At 38.2% G+C, this 22,810-nt stretch overlaps 1 protein-coding gene across 1 annotated transcript in view; it reads right to left on the reverse strand.

Annotated features, from left to right (window-relative positions):
* The window catches only part of LOC126048006 (potassium voltage-gated channel subfamily KQT member 1-like), a 504,159-nt gene that overhangs the window by 196,485 nt on the left and 284,864 nt on the right, over nt 1-22,810 (reverse strand). Inside the window, exons 12-15 of the mRNA XM_049822381.1 lie at nt 22,185-22,260; nt 18,490-18,584; nt 17,459-17,499; nt 8,400-8,461 (exon numbers count right to left, since the gene is read on the reverse strand). Coding sequence (XP_049678338.1) covers nt 8,400-8,461; nt 17,459-17,499; nt 18,490-18,584; nt 22,185-22,260 — 274 coding nt within the window. The remainder of the gene's footprint in view (nt 1-8,399; nt 8,462-17,458; nt 17,500-18,489; nt 18,585-22,184; nt 22,261-22,810) is intronic.

Raw genomic sequence — 22,810 nt, forward strand, 5'->3', positions numbered from 1 at the left:
TAAATCTGGGGTTTTCCAGTGTACTTCCCCTGATTAAGAGGAATTAGAGGTCAATATTACATGGCATTCAAATAATATAAAAACTGCCCTTTAAACTACTGATCTGAAAAATGTGGTAGGTGAAATAACCACAGTAATCCTGAAGTATCGAGTACTAGAGGAAAATTGCTCTTTTTCTATAGCAAAATTTCTCTGTGTTCTCTGTGGATTCTTCATGATGCTGGAATGTCTTTCATTCAAAACCAGAATGAAATAATAACAATCTTAAACAAATGATCTAGAAATAAATCGGTTCAACTGAAATGCTCAGAAACATCAGAGTATTTCACACCCCAATTCTGATTTTCAGAAAGTTGCTCTGAAGTGGAAAATTGGAAACACTTTCTTTCAGTATACGATTTAAAATACAGTTCCATAGAATGTGACACCTTTTCAAAAAATGTTCCATTAGAAAACAATTGTAATTTTCAGATGGAGAAACATTCCAAAGGAAAATTCTCAACTTGTCTGTAGGGAAGGCAGCACTTGCAGCATAGAGCCATAACCAACTAAGAACAGCTACAAAATCTATTTTTAAAAATAGCTTTCTAAATTACATTGTTTAACATCAGTAACAATTGGAGGTCATAAAAACTCTTCAGATGAAATTTATTTCTATCTGAAAGCAACAATTTTTTGAAAAGCTGTTCATAAGAAAAGGCAGGTTTAATGAATTTATAACTTTTAATTTTTTAAAATTTGGACAGGATAGAAGAATTGCTGAAATACTCCATTTTCACTTTGCTAAATAAAGGCATTTTGTTTTGGGGACCAGGATGACCGATCATTTAGAACTTTATGTTAATTTAGAATGACCTATTAAAACTTATAAAAGGTAGAAGCACAGTACTTATAGCTGATCTGATTTCTGTTATTCTTTGGAAGTTCAGGTCAAAGCTTGCTGTGGGAAGAGTTGACTTATTAGCAAAAAAAATTGTCAAGATCTCCAAAATACTCTTAAGGTAAAAACGTATTTTTTTCACCCAGCAGTAGTAAATAAATCGCTTCATAAGCAACAGAACTAACAGAGCTTTGTTTCCTATACATTTGTGGCCGGACTCTCTGGCACCTGAGAAGAACCACGCACACACTGCAGTTTTTTCTTCTGGGAGCAGGGGGATTAACAGAGTGTCTGTCCTCTACCCAGGCACTTATTTTCTCTGAAACTTACAGGAAATCAACATCTCTAAGCTCATGACCCCTTTCTCAATTTCAGTTAAAACCAATTGTGATGCTGGGAAGGTTTTGGGGGAGAACAGGAAGAGACGGACAGGCTCCCTCAACCGCAGCCTTTGTGGTCGACGCTGCTATTTCCAGGACCTTTTCCCTGCAGGTTAAACAGCCCCGGCGCATCGATACGGATTAGATTTCCAACATTGTAACAGCCCATGAAAGATTCCCTTCCCCAAAGGCTCCGTTATTTACCAGCAGCCCTAAATCACTGCTGTTTCTATCTTCCTTGGTATTCACAGTTAATCCGCGTGCTCTCCTCAAGGAGGGTTACTCTAGAGTAGTACACCTTCTGCAAGCGACTCTCCTCATTTCTTATCAAACGTAAGGTAGCTGCAAACTGCTTTCAGGCTGCTATGCAGCGTATTGCTGTGAGCCCCTGCCTGCCCCGACCCCAGCACGCTCCAGGGTGTCATGGGCAGCATTTGCTGCGTGGTTTTGGTTCCACCACAAGAGTTTCAGCCAAGAGAGCAGAAAAGCAAGTATATTGCACCAATTGCCTAATCACAGCAATCCTTGAGACTGCTCTAAATGAGATCAAACTATTCAAGCTGGATCCTAATCAACAGTCAGTGCAATCACTGGGGAGCAGACACTGCCATCTGCACGCTCATTTATTGGGCTTTGGAATTATTTAACGTTTGATTTATGGTGGTGAATTGCGTCCTGGCAAACATTCCCTATGCGAAATTCTTTGCTCCCTCACCCATTAAAAATCAGGGCCTGATCCACGTGAAAGCCTCCTGCTGAGTTCACTACGTTTTGGATCAGGCCTCTGGGTCTCAAGACTGGCAGATAATATTCCATTTCTGTCCAATTTTCTTGCTCAAATTTAGAAGAAGCTCAAGTGTTTTCCATCAACATTTTTATGCTTACTTTTGGGAGAATCTTCACAGTGGGTCAGGTTACTGTGATATCGAAAGGGTGACCCACACTGACATATAAATTTTCAAAAAAATCTCAGCCTGAGGCAGACATCTGCCCTGAAGAATTTCAGCCCAGATGGCTAAAGTTTGGCAAAGATGTAAGCAACTGAAAATAGAGCCCTGTAATGGAAAGTGGTGTACAACCTTAATAATAGGAGGGTGCTACCAAGTACCACATAAGATATGGGTCCATAACAAGAACCATCAGGGAAGAATTCAGGCAGGATTCTTTCAGATATGCTTCAGAACATAGGATCTATCACTTCTTTCCTTTTGCTTGAAAGGCATATCAGAGTTAGCTCTTATTTTGGCCTGATCCTTCAGACATTACCGTAACAACCAGGCAGCTCGAAACCAGCCTTTCCCGCTCAACCGTATTAAACAAGCTTTACCTGAGAAGCATAGAACCACCCCAGATAGTCAAAAGAAGTCCAGGCTGCGATAGCTGCTCTCTGCATCGAGAAGTCAGGTAGCAAAGTAGAAAAGCTGTGCAGCTGAGATCTAAGCTGTTAAATCAGCATTACTTGGTTTTCAGATTAAACACCCATCTTGACGTTTCAGTACAAGAATGCGTGCACAACTTCAGTTCCACGGTACCTTAAATCCCCAGCACAGCACAAAGATTCACTTAGACATAACAGATGAAAAACATGATTGCACTCAGATTACTTCTGAACTTTTTGAGTCCCCATTTCTGCTTTCACCTCGTCTCTGTCAATTCGCTCCTGTTGAGCAGGATGTGAAGACATGAGCTGGAATCATGTTTAAAGCCATGTAAGAAATTTGCTGCAATTTACACCTACGTAAATCCTGAGTAACTCCACTGGCATAAATGGAAGCACAATTTGGCTTGAAGCATCAGGCTTTTTTTTTTTTTTTTTTTTTTAAATTAGGCAACAGCTTAAAAATAGAAATCTAATGACTTCATGGGTATGGTGCAGAATCAATGGATTTGTGATGGACTGGTCTGGAGTAAACGAGATCAGCCTTTGACTGTGTTTACTGGCATCCTGTTCCAAATACCTGTTCACTGCATCTCTGCCTGTGAACCTCCTGTCCGTCTCCTTGAACTGAACATGGCATGCTCCAAGAACACGTACAACAAGCAATACACCTTCCTCACACGAGATATACTAATAACTGCAAGTTACATTAGCTATGTTAATTATCGACTCACACACAATTGTGTTGGGAAGAGATACTCCAAAAGTCAGCACTGTTCGTAGAGGGCCAGGATGAGATGTATTTTCTATTTACAAGAAGGAACAGCAGTGCAACTCGGATAGCTACTTTTAAGAACTATCAGCCTGTTTTAGTAGCTAACAAAAACCACATCACGTCCATTTGCAAAAAGCCTTCTGAAAAGCTTTATATTATGGAATGACTCAATCTTTAAGGAACGGGGGGCAAACAACCCACAAACACCTTCGTGCCAAAATATGTTTTTGTTAACAAATGCATTTGTTGGGTTTATTTCAGACACATTCTTGAAACCTCAAAAATGTAGCACAGTCATTTTGCAACTGACTCACTGTGCACCAGTTTTCAGCTTTTTCCTTTTTTTTTTTTTTTTTTTTAAATGTAATTCAGTTATGCCCATCACCCCACCCACAAATTAGGGGTTTATAATGGAAATTGTAGCAGGGCCTTCACTATGGTGGTGCTTGCAGGCACTGTCATGATAAATAATTTACTATATAATGACTCCTGATGTAATCACAGCAGGAGTCAGATTCACTAACATCCATCTCCCCATTGTTATCCAGGAGGACTAAGATGGTAGGGAAATATCACTCTTCTCTGAGCCTATCTTTTTAGCTCCCAACTTTGAAACGAGTGTTTTAATTGCTAAAGAGAGAGTTTACCACCACAATCCAACCTCTACATTTGTTTATGTTGGATGACACTTTTGTTCTGGCTCACATTACTCAGATGGATAAAGCTCAGAAGGGTTCTGCTTTACTGCCCTGCTTTCTCTTAGTGTTCCTGCATTTTTTAAATGCTACCAAATGGTTGCTTTTGGCTCCCAGCATTATCACATGTTGTCTATAAGTATGGAAATAGTTATGGTAATATGGACGTAAATCATAACTGTAAATACCACATAAAGAAGACTGCCATATAATTATAAAAATACCTAATAGATTTCTTTTTCAAAGACAACACAGCTGTCCCTTCTAACCTTTCATTTGTAGATTCTTTTCTCTCCTGTTTTTATTTATAGGTTGCCGTGCAGTTTGACAGAGCACACCACGATTTTTGTTTCTAATTTTGAAAAGAAAAGAAAAAGAAAGAATACTCATTTCATCATAAAGAAGCATTAGCTTACAATTTTGAAAAGAAACTAACGCCAGCTCTAGAACATCATCTTGGAACCAATCTCCCTCTTAATACATTTCAAAAGAATCTGTCAATGGCTACATACCACAATTTAAAATTAAACCCTGCCATCGAACTAAAGAAAAGGTCGGCCAAATGGCATACATCACGTGTTGGGAAAGAAGCCCCATTCTTTCTCTAAACATCTCTGTGTTTTCATGAAAAGAACCACACTAGGTTATTATGCTGACCACAACAAAATAGGATTTTTATACCCTACTCAGGCAAAAACAGGTTGAAAAGTGTTATGGGTAAACTTGCACTATGCAACATGCCATGCTAATGAGAGGAGTAAAGCCTTACGCAGCACTGATGTTGCCAAAAAAGGTTTTACATATTGTCTGGAAACTGCCACCATAAATTTTATTCCTTTCTAGTCAGCTTTGCAATGCTTAAAAGCAAAGTGATCCAAGTAGATTTTCAACTCTGCTTTATGCTGGACTCGCACAGTGCTTCATCCTACACAACCTTGTTCTTACCTCTTCCTCGTTACCTTAAACTTACATACGGTCGCAAAAGAGAGGCTGCAGACAATGCTACTCGTGCCACATGAATGGAAGGCTGTTATCTTTGAATCTTTGAAACATTTTTCCTCAAAGCTTTTATCTATCACTAAGCAACCACTTCAGAGTTCTGTGCTTATGCCCTTCTACACAGCAAATCCCACATTTTAACTCAAATAGTAGCAAAACTCTCAAGGGAATGGAGTTCATCTTAACCATCAGAAATGTATGCTTCTCCCTCTCTCTCTCTCAAAATTTATAAAAAGAGTAATTATGGCTTTATACAGAACAACACACAGCTCTGAATGAGTGAATTACACTCCGATTCCCTTTCAGAGAAACAACTAAATCAGATGAACTGGAAAATGCTGGTGGGAAAGATCAGTCTGGGGTAGAGGTGTACTAATAGCTTATTGATACAGATTTTTACGCAGATGAAACATTCAAAGCCGCGCTGCATTTCTATCAGTCTACAGCAACTGGCCTTTGTCCAAAAATGTGTCATTTTATCAGATGTGTCACTTGGTTGGGAGGCTGCCATGACTATACTGGGTGACTGAATGTTAAAATAATTTCTCCAGGGGGAAGAGACTGATCCCAAAGGTTTTCTAGTTCCAACGGGGAGATCATTTTTCACCACCAGCTGGAGCCTGATGTCAGACATGCCCTTGCTTCATTTATTCTCCTCAGAGGTTGAAACCCAGCTTGTCCTTCCTGACTCCAATATTGTTTCACATTTGGGCACATAGCAGCTACTACACAGTGAACTATTAAAGAAGGAGAGCCCGTGAGACATGGGAAAATAGTTTAGGGGAAGCTGTTTGACAGCAGGATGCGGTCGTTTCTATTGTCCCATTAAAATAGAGATATCTGGGAAGCTTAACTTTGTTTTCACTATGTAAACACATGTATTTTAGCCTAATGTGCCAAGAAGATGCAAATACAAAAAAAAAAAAAATAAAAAAAATCCCCCAAAACAAATCCACACCACCAAAACCCCAAGCAAACCAACACTACAAAAGTTTGCCAGTTTTGTGCACTGTGTCTACTTACTTTGCAGGAATATGAGAATGAAGCCCCGTACACCTAAAAGAAGGTTATTTTATACTGAAAGAACAAATGCCCTGGGTTCTATCAGACTCTGGCATTTTATTTTACATTTGTAGTTTGGTCTGAGAGCAAAAAGGAAGCTGCAATGACTGAATGTCTTTCATAGAGTCATTTTATGAAAATATCTTGACATATTTTTATTCCCTTCTATTTGTTTTCTCTAGCGCAATAAATAGGGAGATAGAAATCACCAGTTCCCATACAATATGTGGTCAGTTAAAGCACTGCAGTGTAAGTCTTCAAACAAAATAGCAGCTAGGTCTTGCCCACACTAATGGTTTGAGCTTGTGCCAACAATATTTAGATCACGCTTAAATGAAGTTAAGATGGCTTTACCATTGTGGTTTTTTTTAACTTGCATAAGTGTTGTTCCGAGAACATTGCTGTGAATCCCGGCTACAGACTGGTCACCACATGCTTACAATAGACATTTAACATGAGAAGGTGAAACCATGTGGCTTCAGGCTTCATCATCTCCAAGCATTTACATCGAAGCAGCACTGATGAAAATTACAACTTTTTTGAATCAGCTAGAGTTCAGTTTTCTAGCAGGTTTAAGCTGTAAAGGCAGAGCATAAGCAGGTATCTGCAACAGAGGTCATTCACTACAGCATTTACGGCATACACTGGCCTCTCCTGTAACATTGCTCTTCTAACAGCAAGATACCACTGCAGTACTCTAATTAAGGCTTTGAAATAAAAAGTTATCAAATCCACAGCATACTGTGCTAAAGCTGGACCAATGCCAGACACGTTAATAACTTTCTGACCTCTCTTCTTCCATAAACATGGAACAGTCAGGAGACCATGAACAACTGCTTCCAGAAGTATTCACAATACTAGCACTATTTTTCACACAAAATAATCTAACTGTTAGCACAGATACTTTTACCGCTAAATTTTCTAATCTGTATTGCAAGTTTCTTCATATATAGCCAAGAAATCTGAATGAGCTAGTGGTGTGAATTTACAGAATATACAGAGGCTAGAAAGCAATATAACTCTTTTGAAGTGAATTAAGGTAATCTGAACAAAAGCCATTTTCACTTTGAATGAGTGTGTCCGCACAAGGGACCAGTCCACTTTAAAAGTTAACTCGGATAATTTGTCTTTATCTGTGAAGCTGATTCTCTGGCACTATCCAAGAAAGCTAAAAGTCAAAGAAAATCTCTCCATTGACATCGCAGCATCACATATTTCCAATATTGTCCTATTCCAATAATGTCCAATCATTATATTGGGCAGGAGAGGGAGAAATTGTATTTGTTTAATTTCAGTTTCTGCTTTTTTGGCAAGATGCACAGCTCTTCTTAAGAATATCGAAAAGTATCCTTCCTCTTTCCATCTCACCCCACTTCCCCAGAGAAAAGTAAAAAGAAAATTTGCATGACAAATTTGAGTAAGACAAGGATACAAATAGGCAACGGATATGTTAAATTCAAATGGCCTTTTGTCTCAGCTGTTACACCATACCACATACCAAAGCTACCGCATTGCTACTGTCCGCAGACAGCACACTGTTGTAGGGACGCCGGTTTTCAGGGGTAGGTAAGAGCTCTGACCTAAAAACTATTAGAGAAATAGATTCCTAGTTTCAAGCAAACTTGTATTTTTGTTATCACTTGAGTGGGAAAAGCTCTTGAGGATGTTTGGAATAGGTCGAAAACAATAGAGCTTCACTGAGCTTTGGCCTTTAGGCATACTTCTAAGTAACTCCAATTAATAACAAAGGTGAACATACGCTTGGAGAGAAGACCGTGGGGGAGGGTCAGAACTGATGCAAAGATAACTGCATGGGGAAAAAATGCAGTAAACATTAAAGAACCTCAAGATTATTAACTGAGAGATCAACTGTTGCTATTTACAAAGACTCCTGATACTAGCCTCTCTGTTTAACTCACTAATTCTTGTATGACAAACACCTTGTCAGTTCACAGTACTTATCTACAAGATGTGTGATTTGGCTTCAACATGAAAGTAGTCCCTTTTAAAATCAAGAACCAAATCTGTTTGGCAGGTAAATGGTTAATGCTGAGCAACATGCACATGGTACTTCATCAACTCCCTTACAAAAATTAGGATATTATTCTTTATTATGGTGCCCTGTAATTCTAAAGTAAATCATGCCAAGATACTATCTTACACGTCTGTAGATCAGATATCATTACTCAGAAAAAAAAAAAAAAAAAAAAAAAAGCTTTCATGCACTTACCTTATCCTCTAGCCGGATCAGTCTGGCTCCTACAGTGTAGTATCCTTTGTCTACCCCTTTTTCTAAATAAAGAAGAATAAAAATGGGACATTCATTGGATGGAGAATGAACTCAAACTAAGAATTATATTTATGGTATTTAAAGCAAAAAAGAAGCTGGTAATAGTAGGCTAGTATAAATAACATGAACACAACAAGAAAGAATTTCTTCATGGTGTACAGACGTGAAAGAGTGTTGTTGGACAGAAGGGAATTAGTTTGTCTAACTTACAAGATTAAGTTAGTCTAAAGGGCAACCCGGACCTTGGTAGAGGTAGTCTGTGGGCATGAAGGACTACAGATAGTGTCTGAGGTAACTTGATTCCTTGCTTAATTATCCCAGTTAGCTGCATGTAGTTAGATGGAATAGGCACGCTCCCTAGGTATACCCCCTATTTTGAGTATCATTGACGTGAGCAATGTATACTTTCTATACATAAAGAAATCAGAAGAGTTTTCAACTGAGGTTGTAGATGGAGGAGGCAGCACTGCCCAGGGGTTCAAGGGCTGGAGTGGCAGAGACCTATCTCCTCTCTCTGCAAATGAGTGACACTGGGGAAAGCCCTTGCATCTCTAGCCTCATTTTCCCTCCCAGCCTTCATAAGACCTGGTTATTAAAGCCCAATTATGCAATTTGTTTTACTCGCATACCGCACATGGTGGGATTGGGAGCCAAGATTGAAAACTGTGTAAAGTGGGGTCTATTCTTTGTGTTCACATGGCCAATTGCAAAGGAATGCCATAGTTTGGGAGTGTTATTTCACAGGGAATGAAGCACAAAACCACATATATTCTGAGCTGGGAGAAAATCTTCATAGGAAAAAACCACCCCCCAATACTGAAGTAATTTAGAAGCCGATGTCAATGGAAGTTCGACACATTTTTCTCTACTAAACTATACTTCCAATACCATGCTGGGGTCATTACTCCTTATTTGTTCCATAAATCACGTTTATGAGTGGCTGAGCTTTGGTTTTTAAAGCTATTTAAGTCCATTTTGCTTAGGGCATGAGCACAATTTGAAGGGCTTACTAGAAGGCAGGCCGAGATGTGAATTTACAGTGCATCAGCACCCACCGCAACTGCCTGTATGTGTGCTCGTTCTGCAGGGAACTCACATTCTGGCATTTCTCAGTGAATGGTACAACAGATGTGATATGTTTAGTGATATACTTGCACCAAAGTTCATCTCAAGGAACTTGTACCGTATGCACCACAACCTTAGAGGAAGACTTTAGCAAAAAGCAATGCCGGCATGGTACCCTTCTTGCTTTCCTTCTCCTCTACAGACCACCTCCAATATTAAAAATGTCTTGGACCCTTGGCAGCTCTGCACAGGCATTAAAAAGAAGTGTTTCATCAGAGAACCCACAGGAATAAATACCATAAGGAGAGAATACTCAAAGATTGTTGAAGGACCCTGTGTGGGGACAGAAAATAAACAAAGCTTGGCTCCTACATGTGTGCTGTTCCTCATTCATTAGTTCACAACTGCAGAAAGCTCTTAAAATGTAAGTGGCTGAGGCTCAAGTTTATCTATGTAGATTCATCTCTGCCTAAAATGAAATAATTGACTCTGCAGTCTACTTTCTAGTTAGTAAATCAATAGACACTTAACATCTTTCAAAGCATATATGAAAAAAACCACGCGGTTAAGGATTTCTAAAGTAGGATGCAATTTGAGCAGCAGTGGGTAGGTAATGTTTTTGTTTAGGTCTAAAACCAAAAAGCCCCCCAAACCTGAAGAAATGTTCCAATAAGCTTATTTAAAAAAAAAAAAAAAAACAAACCAAACCACAATAATTTCCTCACCAGCTCTAATTACATCCTTCATATAATCACCAGCACATCCCAAAACAACCAAATCAAGTTAATAATGTTTCCTATTCTCAAATATGGTGCGGAACAGAAAACAAGAACAGAGGAAGCAGATAAGCCCTAAGAAGCTATTTTGTGGCATGTGGCACTCCTATCAGATGAAGTGAAAAGAATGATATACATGCATGTAGCTGTGTCATGTCCACCCCTTTACTGGCAGGCAGGCTGTGTAAGTCACAAAAGGCTGCAGTCTTTCCCAGTTCTTATTAGCCTCCATTTAAATCAGCATTCAGCTCTAATTTACAAGCATTTTCCTCTAATAAAGACCATCTTTAAAAGTAAGTAAATGGGGTGCGTATACAATGTGCAGAGCATTGTGGTAAGAAGTGTGGGCAGAAGTTCAGATAACATTGCTCTAGTACGTTTGATTTCTATCTCATGTTTATGCTTTCTCTCTCAACTCTTTTCAAGATATGTTATTTTAGACTTCCTACATTAGATTATTTGCTTTTACATAGTTGAAAACACTGCATGGCTTACTATAAGTCTGAAATATCTTATTTTTACATTCTTTGCTTTGCAATCCAAAATAACTTTCTTTTAGTATTGAGTTTTGCCTGTTCTTTGCGTTGGTCTGCAACAAAACAGACAGATCAGCTAAGCAATCCAGTAACTTTGTACATATATGTGAAAGGCACAGACACAAAGGAAATGATCATCATGAAAGGAGGCACAATTATTTATAACTGGATGAAAATACATGTGGACAAATTTTAGCTCAGAAGAAAAAAATAAATATCTTGAAACAAGCTTGTATCACATGGTTGGTATGATACAAACCCATCATTTTATATACTTTCACTTGAATCAGACAAAAGAGTAGTATATAAACAATAGGCATTATACTTCAGGAAATGGAATAGTTCTTGGGTCATCTAGTCCATTTCTCATCTTTATTAATAAATAAATTTCTTCCCTGAAAGTCTATGCCCTCCTGAGTATACATACTGTACTACATTCAAAACAACATGATCCTGTATTTATTTCCCAATATTTTCACAAAGCTGGCCCATCTCTTTTTCTAGTGAACAAGAGTTGCCTCTTGTATAAAAAAAAAAAAAATAATTAAAAATTTTCATGTATTCCCCACACCAGTTGCAAAACCAAAACTCTTCCCCCTAATGGAAGCACATGACATAAATGAAATATTACTTGTTATTCAAGTTTGTTTTCTTTAACAAAAAACAGCAATTACCATCTGAAATGAGTAAAAGAACAAATCAAATGAGGGGCAGCCCAATAATCTTAAATTTTTACTCAATTAGTGTGCTCCATCTTATCAGAATATACCAAACTTTTAAGAAAATAGATTTTTTAGTTTGGTTAAAAAAATTACTGATGGTTAGCATTAGGACAGTGAATGAATTGCAGACAGATGGTCTGAAAATGATAAAAGCTGGAAATGATCTACTCTGCTTTTACAGAGTAAGAGTCCTTCCTTGATTTTTACTTCTATGGTGTATACAGCTAGAAGAGAGCTAACTAAAAAATTTAAAAATTTATCTGAAAGCCATCAACTTTTTTTAAGCAGAAAATGAGGAATTTGGGCATTATGACACCTAGGATACTCCAGATTGCTAAAGACATCTCAAAACCTTGGCAAATTTTTTCAAGTTCAGTAGTAGGACTACAGAAAGCAGGGTAGTGCAAGATATACCACTACCTTCTTTTGTCTAACTCAATGCAACTACAGCCTTCTGGATCTGTATTTCTTCCAGTTCTGTAAAAGCTCTATGTGGGGAAAACTGCGATAAGCTTATGGCAAGATCTAGATTCTTAGGTTTATAAACCAGGTGTGCTTCTGAAAACGCAAGTCAGGATTGCCCTTTTAAGACCCGGATCCATAAAATAGCAAATAACAAAGTTGCCTTAGGCATCATGACTTTTGACTTTGAGTCTCTTCTCTTGTCAGCCAGAGCCTTTTACAGCTGATGGGCAGAAGAAATTAAAAAGAAGTAAGACATAGTCCTAGATCAGGCACATGTGATTTCCCTTGGACACCTTAAAGAAAATTTTAAAAGTAAACTACGAAAATATTTTCGTTTAGAAGGCTCTACTACAACACAGAAAACTCTGTGATAAAGCTAACTGTTCCATGATGAAGGTTCAACAGTATACACCTAAAGTAGAAATTTCTAGCGTTTCCAAGGTACAAAAATACAGCTGCAGTGAGTAACTTGCCAGGTTAAAGATGCGCAATCACCTTTCAACAAATAAACCAGACCTAAACAAAAGGTCTGGCTGCCTACTTGCTTCGTTTACCCAGCCTCTGAGATAACATATTTGCTCAAGTGGCTCACGAGGAACAATATAATCAATTTATTAGAGAGAACCCATATACACTGAATCTGGTATGAAGTACATCACACTTCTGCCCTTCCTCCAGCAGGTGCTGATGACAGCATTTAGACACACTATTATTATACTATGTATAAAACAATTAATATACCAAATACAAATGAAATTTGTTCTTTCTTTTTATTAAGAATGCAATTCAACACTCTTCGGAGGACTTGGATGAACAGTAAATTAGCTGCAATTTCCAAGCCATCAAAGTAGGATATATGGGATATTTCTGCTGGCTCTTTGCATTGAGGTAGATCAACCCCAGTAATGAAATGAACTTTCAGAGACAAGATTGTGAACAGCTGACAGCTACAGAAAATGTCCAAAGTTTTATTTTTGACCAAGTTGCCATGGATTTTGTCTCCAGGAGGGGCGGAATAAATCAGCTCCTGAAGAAATACAGGTATCTCTCATTTCAAATATTGACTTAAAAAGATAAAAATTAAACTAAGTGTATTTATTATGCTTTAAAAGAGATCGCGACACATTTTCTTCTTAACAGCTGGGAAGGAAATACATCAGAAAGCTTAGGTGGCATTTAATGGAAAAAAAGGCAAACAATGGAACTGTCAAAATTTTACAAGAAAGCCTTTTTCTCCAGGGATTCCCACCTGTGTTATGCAGACCCAAGAGGTTCAGATGAACTGCAGATAAACATCAGCCTTTTGCTTACTTTTCTGAACCCAAACACTGGATCTTTTGTTTTACCTTGGCATTATTGTTCACCTTTGCCCCTGAAAAGCTATAGCAAGTCTCAAAAATTGCATTCAAAAGCAATTAACTCCATCATGTGTAGTGAAGGTCAAGTATTACACTCTTCTTATTTGTATCATTAAATAAGTGTCTGCTTTGTTAATTCAATAAGTTTTATTAACATGTGCTTTGCCTCTATATCAACACTTTCAATTATTAAGGGGTTTGTTTACTATTACGGGAATCTTTGTTTCATCTTACAAAATTACATTACCTGGAACACTGAGATGGGCTTTCAATGAAACTAAGACTCAGTCTTCTTGGTATACTCATAAAAATGGGATCCAAGTCTTTGGAAAATTTATTAATCATCTTAATGCTTTTAAATCCACTCCTGATATTAGAAATTTCAAAGCAAGCTAGTAGATGCCAAGACCGAAACAAGCAAAAAGGGAGGATTCCTCACATACATGTATGTGAAACTTAAATCACGAAAATTCTTGTCACAAAATACCGCAGATATTAAAAGTTTACAGAGGAAACTAAGCGAGCTTGTTGAGGACAAACCAGTTAGGACTACTAAATACACAGAAACCACGTCAGGAAGTCTCTGATCTGTAAATGGCTGAAAGCTTACAGGAAGGTTAGAGGCTTATGCGTGCCCTTTTTTTATACATTTCCCAAAGCACCTTGCTTTTGGCTCCGTCGGAGTCAGGACTGGTCTGACCCAGCACGGCTTTTATTCTGTTCTTGTATCCTTATCTTGTTTTAACACAGCTTTTAGTGCTTTTTATCTTTGAGAAACTAACTTGAAAAATAACAGTAATTGCTTCCAGTGAATTCAGATTCTGGATCTTTTATGACATCATTCACTTTTGAAAGGTAATAATAGTATAGACACACTGCAATTACTTCATATAATATTATCAAAGTTGACAACAGGGTTTCAGTAACAGCCTGATCCAAAACTCACTGAGGTCACTGGAAAGACTCTATTCATTTCAACGGGCTTGGAATCAGACCTTAAGATTCTTTGAACGGGAGTATAATAAAACAGGGAAAAAAAAAAAAAAGGAGCTGGAAAGGAAAATTCTTCTCATGTTTTTCTCCTTGGCAGTTTAATTTTCTTTGCATTCCCATTTCTCTTTTGCTTGCCATCAATAGAAAAATAACACAGTCTGGAGGAAACACCCATATTGTTTACAAATGAGGTTTTTAGCAATGCCTTTGAACTGGAAAAATGTCATATTGAAAATACATTTTTAATGTAGAATAAGCCATCCATTCTGAGGAAAACTCAGGAAGAACTCTTCTTCCAGAGGAGGAGGAGAGTGCAAGAGTCTGTTTCCACCCAAACCAGACCAATACTGTAACCGCTCATCACTGTTCATCACTTGATTATTGGCGGGTTGGTTAATACTGGGATTAATCATAAAGTAACCCTAGCTTTAGTTCTGCAGACCATTTATCTGGAACCACTTACCTTACTTTTGGATTTGTGGAGGGTTTCGATAAAATAACTACTAGATCAAATAACTTTTGGTTTTGGTCTTGCAAACCCATAACTGAGCTTACCAGGGTTTGCATCCCAAACAACCATTTTACCTTTCCCAGTCAGTATTTATTCAGTCCATTTGAGGGCAGAGACATATGTCTTTGCAAGAGGTATGACTTTGTAGAGTTGGCGTGCTGTGGAGGCAGACAGCATTCTTTGCAGGGCTGCCGCGCTTTTGCATCCGAGAGCTGTCTCAAAGCAGCTATTCAGCAGTAACGTTGCACGAAAAGACTAACAAGGGAAGCTAGTTGCATGGACATGGATGCCATAATCTTCTCCAGAGCACAGATTGTGTCTTTGCCAAATAGCTCTGAAGTCCTATGATGCTCTCCACAGTAAGACTATATCCATCATGAATTCTGAAGATGAGCCTAAACCAATTTATCTTACCTCTGGAAGCCAGTGGGGTTTTTCCCACACATTAAGGCCAAGCAAGAATTTTAGCTAAAAAATGATAAAAAACACGTGGCAGATTTTGATTTGAACTCCCCCCGCCCTTAATCCTCTGGGGCTGTATGTGCAGGCTATCACTCCAGGACATGGCTGGGACAGCAAGTTGCTGTGTAGCCTCAGGCCTACAGGTAGATCATTCCCATTGCTTCTGCTGTCCAGTGTTCTAGTGCAGGCTTTGCATATGAGTTGCCCAGGTGTGAATCAATTGTGGACACAACCCCATGGCTCTTCCTCAGTACTTTAGACTCTTTTCAGCACTTGAACGCTTGGAACACTTGTTCAAATCCACAGACCCACCTAAGATCCTCCCAATTGTTACTATGACCCTTTTGACCCAAGTTTTGGTAAGACTAAACTTCCTGAACATCTTCAGCTTCCCAAATGTCTCAGAACTTTATTTCACAATTAGCTGCTTTGCAGCCAACGCTTCTAATTATTCCTCACCTCTGAAACAAGAAGCTGTTTCGTAAAAAGTGCCTCTAATACTAGTCTTGCCCAGCACAAATTACAGTTCTAATTTGGCAATGTTACATTTGAAATAAAATAATACATTCTCGGAGGTAAGCAAAGTTTTTCCATAAATTTAGCTTGCACGCTGCGGAATGAATTCCCAAGCATAAATATTTATAGATGTATTCAAGTAGATGGATTATTTTCCTGTGGGCAAAATCAGCTCAGCTACAGGGAAAGAGGATTATACTACTGAGTCTTCTGCAAAAATCAGATGTTAAAAATGTGTTTGGAGAGATGTTCCTCATTCTGATAGTATAAACTATTTTAACCACTGATAATATGGCATTTTTTAAAGGCTCTGGAATAACTTTTGCACTCTCAGTTACACTCATGCCCATGAGTGCTCACAGTCACTTGGGTATATGGGACTTCTTTTCCTAAGTCACTTTTGAGCTTGTAGGGACAGAGAGTGAGATGGGGCCTCTGGAAATTTGAAGTTAATCTCTTGTGATAAAAAATAAACTCTTCTTTCAGTCCTTCCCATAAAAGCACTCAGGTTTCTGATCTCCGTGATTCCCACCATAAGGTTTTCCCAGAGTCTCACCACTGTGCATGGCCAGAGCCTTCCCTTCTGGCCACACATTTTCAGCTTAAATGTATTTATGGCCAGTTCACAAACGTTTGTTCTTCTGCTTGCACTGTCCTTTGCCTTACAAATTTCTCTGCCTCATAGGTAATTACTCCCCTTGCAGAATTAAGAGACAACCCTTGCCAGCCCTTTGTTTTGCTAGGTTAAAAAGAACAAATTTCTGTTCCACACTAAAAGAATAGGTTCTCCTTTTCCCTAGTCATCCTAGTATTTCTTTCCTATTTTTGTTGCAGTTAGTCTTTCCTAAAGATGTGGCATCAAATTTTTACACAATGTGCCACATAAGGCCTTACCTGAGTCGTGTGCAAAGACATGTATACGTCCCTGTATGTCTTGAAAATCCCTCTCCTGATCCTAGGATCAGACTAATTTTTTCATGGCCATATCACAGCATTTTCTTACACTCAGTTGGCATTTGCTTACAATTAATTAGCAGACTAGGCCTTTCTTTTTCTCAGACATGCCAGACTGTTCACCAGTATAAGTATGTGGGACATTTTTTTTTTATTATTAGTTTCCCCATGCCTGATTTTGCATTTTTTATGATTGAATTTCGTACCACTTCTATCACTCTAGCTTTCCAGGCTACCCCAGTTCTTCCTGAATGATACCCTTGATATTCCTTTGAGCTTTCCAAAACTGAAATCCATAGGTTGTTCAGAAAGGAAGAAATCTTTTTAAGTGGAACCAACATATATCCTCAGTCCAGCACAAAAGATTTAGAAAGAATATTTTTGTGGAAAGATTTCCAGCAGTATGTTTTCAACTCATCACGCACTGATACACACTTTTAACATTTATTCTTAGTTTCCATTTACTCCACTGCCACCTGAATGGAATGTATTTATCTTTCCACACAGTTGTTCCAGGGCTTATTAACAGAATTACATATTCATGCATAATTGGCTGGATTATAAATCCATATTACCGTAGCCATGGGTATTTTCACAAAGTTATGAAGCTAATAATTTTTCATAAAATGTAGTCACTATACCTGGGAGGAAAAGGCCTGGCTTTCCCAAAGAATGGTCCAATCTGAAAAGCAAACAGAATTACCAGCAGTGCAATTACCAGGCAACCTAAACTCCGTTGCTAGGAAAAGAATAGGAGCATAATTTACATGAGAATTTACATTAGCTTTCAACCTAAAGCAAAGCAAGCAAAAACATGAGACTAGCATGATTTTCTGCACATACAGTCAGCAGTTTAGTTCTTTAGAGTTTTTTTCCAAAATCAAACCATATTGTTATTTTCATGAGTACTAATATTTTATTTCTTAGACTTTCATGTTGTAACTAAAACATAGTTCTCCTGTGTCATATGTAATCTAATAACAAAGACTATACAAACAGAATAGCTTCTTAATATCATTTGCAATTATTCCTTGAATCTCATGCAGGCACATTTAATATCTATATATATTGACACAGTAGATTCCATTCAATAGGATTTTTTTTTTTTTTCTCATTTCATTTAAGCACCATAGCAGTTCAGCCTGGTGTCCCAGTCCACAGTGTTAATTTGTAAAGAGAAAAGCACTTTGTGCTGAAACAGAATAGAATAGTTTTGTGGCAAAATATTTCAGCTGCGATCCCCAAACTCGGAGAAAGCATGTGCATAGAGGAATGTGGGCAGGGAAAAGTTCCAGACAGAGAGGAGCACAAGCGAACCAGATTTCTCTCAGTTGTGGAGAACCACAGAGAGGGGACAGAAAGGTAAATCATTATTTGAAAAGTTTTCCTTTTCTAAGAAGAGGGCAGAAAAGCTCATTTCATACTACAAACTTCACAGCATGTACCATAATTTCTTTTAATTACACTTGGAGGAGGAGGAGAGGAAGATAAGGGATAGTTGTAAACTTGATCATAAAAAGGGTTAAAAATGACTCCAAGTTAAATCCTCTAGATATTGTGCTCCCTGTTGTGCTTGCAATTTTGGACAATTACTGTTCATTAAGTACACATCTCTCCTAAAGCCAGCTGGCACCAGAGAAATCAAATATTTCATGAGGTAGACAGGGCCTACCTTCTTTGAAGTTCCTTTATCCGAACCATCATATTGAGGTGTCCTTGTGAGTACTGTTCAATCACATCACGTACATCATACGGTTTCCGAGCTTGCTGTGAAAGGAGTCATACATGAGATTGAAAGGTAAATATAGCTTAGATTTGATTTTTATTTCAGGCAGGACTTCATTCTATGTTTTATCTTTCAGAGGTTATTTGCTTGCTATTTTGCAACGTTTGTTGCAACGAATAAAAAACATATAGCCATTCTAGGAGTGCATATTTATTGTGGAGATGGAGCCAAATGATTCCCATTACTGTCAGTTAGAGTCATGTCTTCATGTTACTTCATACTTAGAAAAATATTAGACCTTCACAGACTATTTAAAAAACACAAACCCAAGATATATAATTTATCTAAGACTATCATGTGCAATATCTCTTGGCTCATTCCAAAACCATATGTTAATCATAATGTCAGAGGAGTGAACCACAGAGACAGGCCCAATTCATAACACTTGGACCCAGAATCAAATGCCTCTAAAGACTAAAGATGTCTGGTGACAGAAATATTATTGCTTAAGTAACTGGGAGGACAGATGCTTTGCCTAAGTCTGAAGACTGCTGCATGTAGATTTTGTTTGCGCTTCTTTGTCTTTAATGATACCTACGAGGTCAGAAAAAAAGGTGTAATTCAAATAAATAAAAAAGGACAGATAAAAAATGCAAGAGAGCTAAAAAAACTCCATCTGCCCAGCTTTATTCCTGTTCTAATGAGAAACCAGATGCTTCTGCCAAGCTCTGGTTTCTCCCTATAACTACTAACGCAGAATTTTGAAACAAGTCTAAAGAATTTGCATAAAGCGATGTGATTATAAAAAGTGCAGCATGGTAAAATTTTATCAAGTAAAATTCGTGTGTGTGTGTGTGTGTTGGAATAAATGCAAATGATATCCTTTCAAAAATACCGGCATGTTCAGAGCCACATCAACCCTTATGGGAAATGTGGGGCAAGATGTGTCCTTTTTGGCTCTGACTCAAGAAAAGAAGAAAAAACGAAAGGTAAACTGCAAATCTAGTAATTGGAAATTACTGAAAACAGCTCATTAGTCATCTTGTTGTCTGTTTCCACTCTGTCACAGCTTCAGCCAGAGCCATTAGCATGCACCACTGCACACATGCATTGAACACCTACAGTATGTGCTGGAGTCATGCTTGGAAGGCGGCCACAGGATCCTAGAAATTTCAAATGAAAGCATGGAACTGGAACGGAAACAAATCCTGTGAAATGAATGAAGAAGCAAAAGCTCTTCGTGATAAAATGACTTCCTTGCGCTCAGCCGTCAGCACTTACCTGCATTATTACTTTCAGAAGAGCTCATGGCTTTGGTAGCGTGTGTGTACATCTATGTGCATTTGTGAGAAGAGAGATTTTGCGGGGGAGGGAGGTTTCAGCTTTCAGTTTATCGCCCTTTTTTTTTTTTTTGCCTTCCCCAGCTTCACATTTTGCAGACGCTGACACATCACTATTTCTGGCCAGAAAAGCAGCCTATTGTCTTCACCCAGAGAAACAGTGCCAGTATCACTCTTTAGATTGACTAGCAGGGGTGCTTTGAGAGCATTTTGGCTAAATCCTCTGTCCTTTCCTTTGGACACTCTATTTAAACACGGTGCATGGCGCAGAGCCTAGATGTGCTGGGGATTTTTCCCCACCTCCCTCCCCTCTCCCCCATGGCTACTATGTGCATAATTAATTCTGCTCATTCCCAATTAAATTTCTTTTCTCCCTCAAAAGAAGTCCTCTATCTGTTATCCCTTTCACCAAATCATCAGCTCTGAATCCTATACTTGCAAAGTACTGTACACTGCAGTCTGCCTGAGTCCTCTCTAAAGCACAGTATAAATATCCTTCCAACTTCCACCGTTTTTCTTTCCTCTTTTCCCATAAAGCTTTAGATCTGAGCATCTTATGTCCTGCCAGACTTTGGCACAATCTCTTGTGCTGTTTTTATTAGGAAATGCTAGTAGAATAGAACTTAAGGTGGGAGGTAATGGGCTCCCAGGGAGGTGTGGTAAATGCAGAACTTGAAGAACTTCTTTAACTTTCATTCTGTCTATAATCCCAAATCCTGGCCATTTGGGCTCAAGCATTCTACATCCAGTGTGCTTAGAGGTCCTAATGCAAAAATCAAAATACTATCACCCAGCTTTGAACTTTCAAAATCTAATCAGCATGGGGAGTCCTATAAGCTATATTTCACAGCCCTAAGAAAGAAAAAAAATGTAAGGTAACTCCTCCTTCTTCCTTTCTATCACTAAAACCAACTCACAGAATCCTCCCCATAGACCAATCAAGTTCAGTTTTTAAGGTTTGGCATGACTGCTATTAGCTGCCAGCTCCAGAACATTAGGTCTCTGGTGGTTTGAAATATCCTCGTTTTTATCCCAACTCGTTTATATACTGATTTTATTTTCCAGGAATGGTGTCCTTAATTTTCTTTCCTTCTTTTTTTTTTTTTTTAGATTTCCCATAGTGTTTCTCTCTCTGATGTATTTACAATATAATCCTGCTCTCCTCTTGTTTGCTGAGTTAAACAGATTTCTAGTCTTCTTTCATAAGGTAAAGTCATCTGAAGATAGATTTCTGCATGAGCTTGGGAAATGTATGTGCTATTCTGTCTGCCCTAATTCAGAGTCTTTTGAGTGCTGGGAGCTTATCTCAGACTTCTATCCCTTGCAATTAAGTGCTCAACTCTAATCAAACTTGCTTGAAATTTAGGTTCTTGCTTTATCTTTTTAAAACCTCTTCAAAAGGATTATGAAAGTTGATTAACTTGCAGTGGACCCTCTTGGACAAAAAAGCATGAACCTTCAGGTGGAAATAACAGGGGCTTTGTAAATCAGGCCAGAAGTTAATTATTCATTTCCATGGCATCACCAGCACATGGGTGATGAGAATGATGATACCAGAACCACATTCCAAACAAGTTTTATCATAATGGGCCTTAGTAAGCAGGCAAAATGAGAGACCCTTTCCAGTACAGCACATTTAGTTTGAGCACTTTGTAACCTGATTGAGAAACTTAAGACCTCTATAAAGACAGCAAATTTCCAGAGGGCAGATGCTCCACAATTTTATAAAATATGGCCTCTCTATGATGTCCCATTGTGGGAAAAAATTTGGAAATGTGGGCCACAAATGTGAAAGCAACTTTACACAGCATGGTATTCATCAGTAAGGTCTATTGATCTGTCAACCATACATAGCACGCAATTAGTTGAACATTCTCTAACCAGTTATTAGATGGTCAGTATAGACAGTAACAGTATTTTAGCAGGCACTCCAACAGAGTCTTTCGTTTCACTTCTTCTAGCAGATGGGTAAGTAGTTTCTATATTGGTCAATATAGTAAAACAACCAACCAACCAGAACCTCAACAAAACAAATGCAGTAAAAAAAGAGAAGTGAAAAATAACTATGCTGACTGCAAAAATTCAGAAGGTTTTCGTATCATACTACACCCATGGATAGTTGATAGTTTTACCCACACTATGAACAAATCCACATAGGCTAAGTATAAGGCCGAGAGCCTAAACGGTACCTTAGACTTATTACAACTGCATGCACAAAGACAAGTTCACTCTCAGAGCACTTTTAATGTCATATACTTAAGCTTACAAATTGTACTTATGGTTAATGGTGCTGCTGCTTACCTGAAATTTTCTTCTGGCTACAAAATACTGCATTCTCCTAATGACTTTTACAGCTGTTCGATGTGCTTCAGTTAATCTGCCAAGACAGACAGACACAGACATACACCAGCGGGGTTAAAAAAAAGTAGTAAAAATATCTTAATGAAAGACGTTGACTCTAAGCACCAAAATCTACAAATATGTTTTATGTCTACAATGCAAAATTGTAGCATAACCCACTGTGTGTGCATGTGTATTTTGTTCTGTTGCTTTACCCTCTTGTATATTGTGGTTCTAAGTATAAAAAACTGATACATGAGACAATGAAAGCAGGTGTACAAAGATAATACATGTGGAGAGGATTAGACAGGATTACTGTCAATGCATACAACTGGCATCAGTTTGAAGAATGTGAAACGTTTTTAGAACCATGACTGCATTCCTTATTTTGCATTTATTGAGTGTTTGCCCATGAGCTTTATTGCACAGAAATTAAGTCCTTTAAAAAGTACTTTGAATTCTCTAAGAAGGAAAGAAAAATTGAAGTATCACAACTAAAAAAAAATAATTAAAATTAACACAACACACCCTCTCATCACACGTGTGTGTGTGCATGTGGCTGGCTGTATTGGTATTCAAACACAGAA

Source organism: Accipiter gentilis, chromosome 18, assembly GCF_929443795.1.
Source record: "Accipiter gentilis chromosome 18, bAccGen1.1, whole genome shotgun sequence".
Classification (NCBI taxonomy): domain Eukaryota; kingdom Metazoa; phylum Chordata; class Aves; order Accipitriformes; family Accipitridae; genus Astur; species Astur gentilis.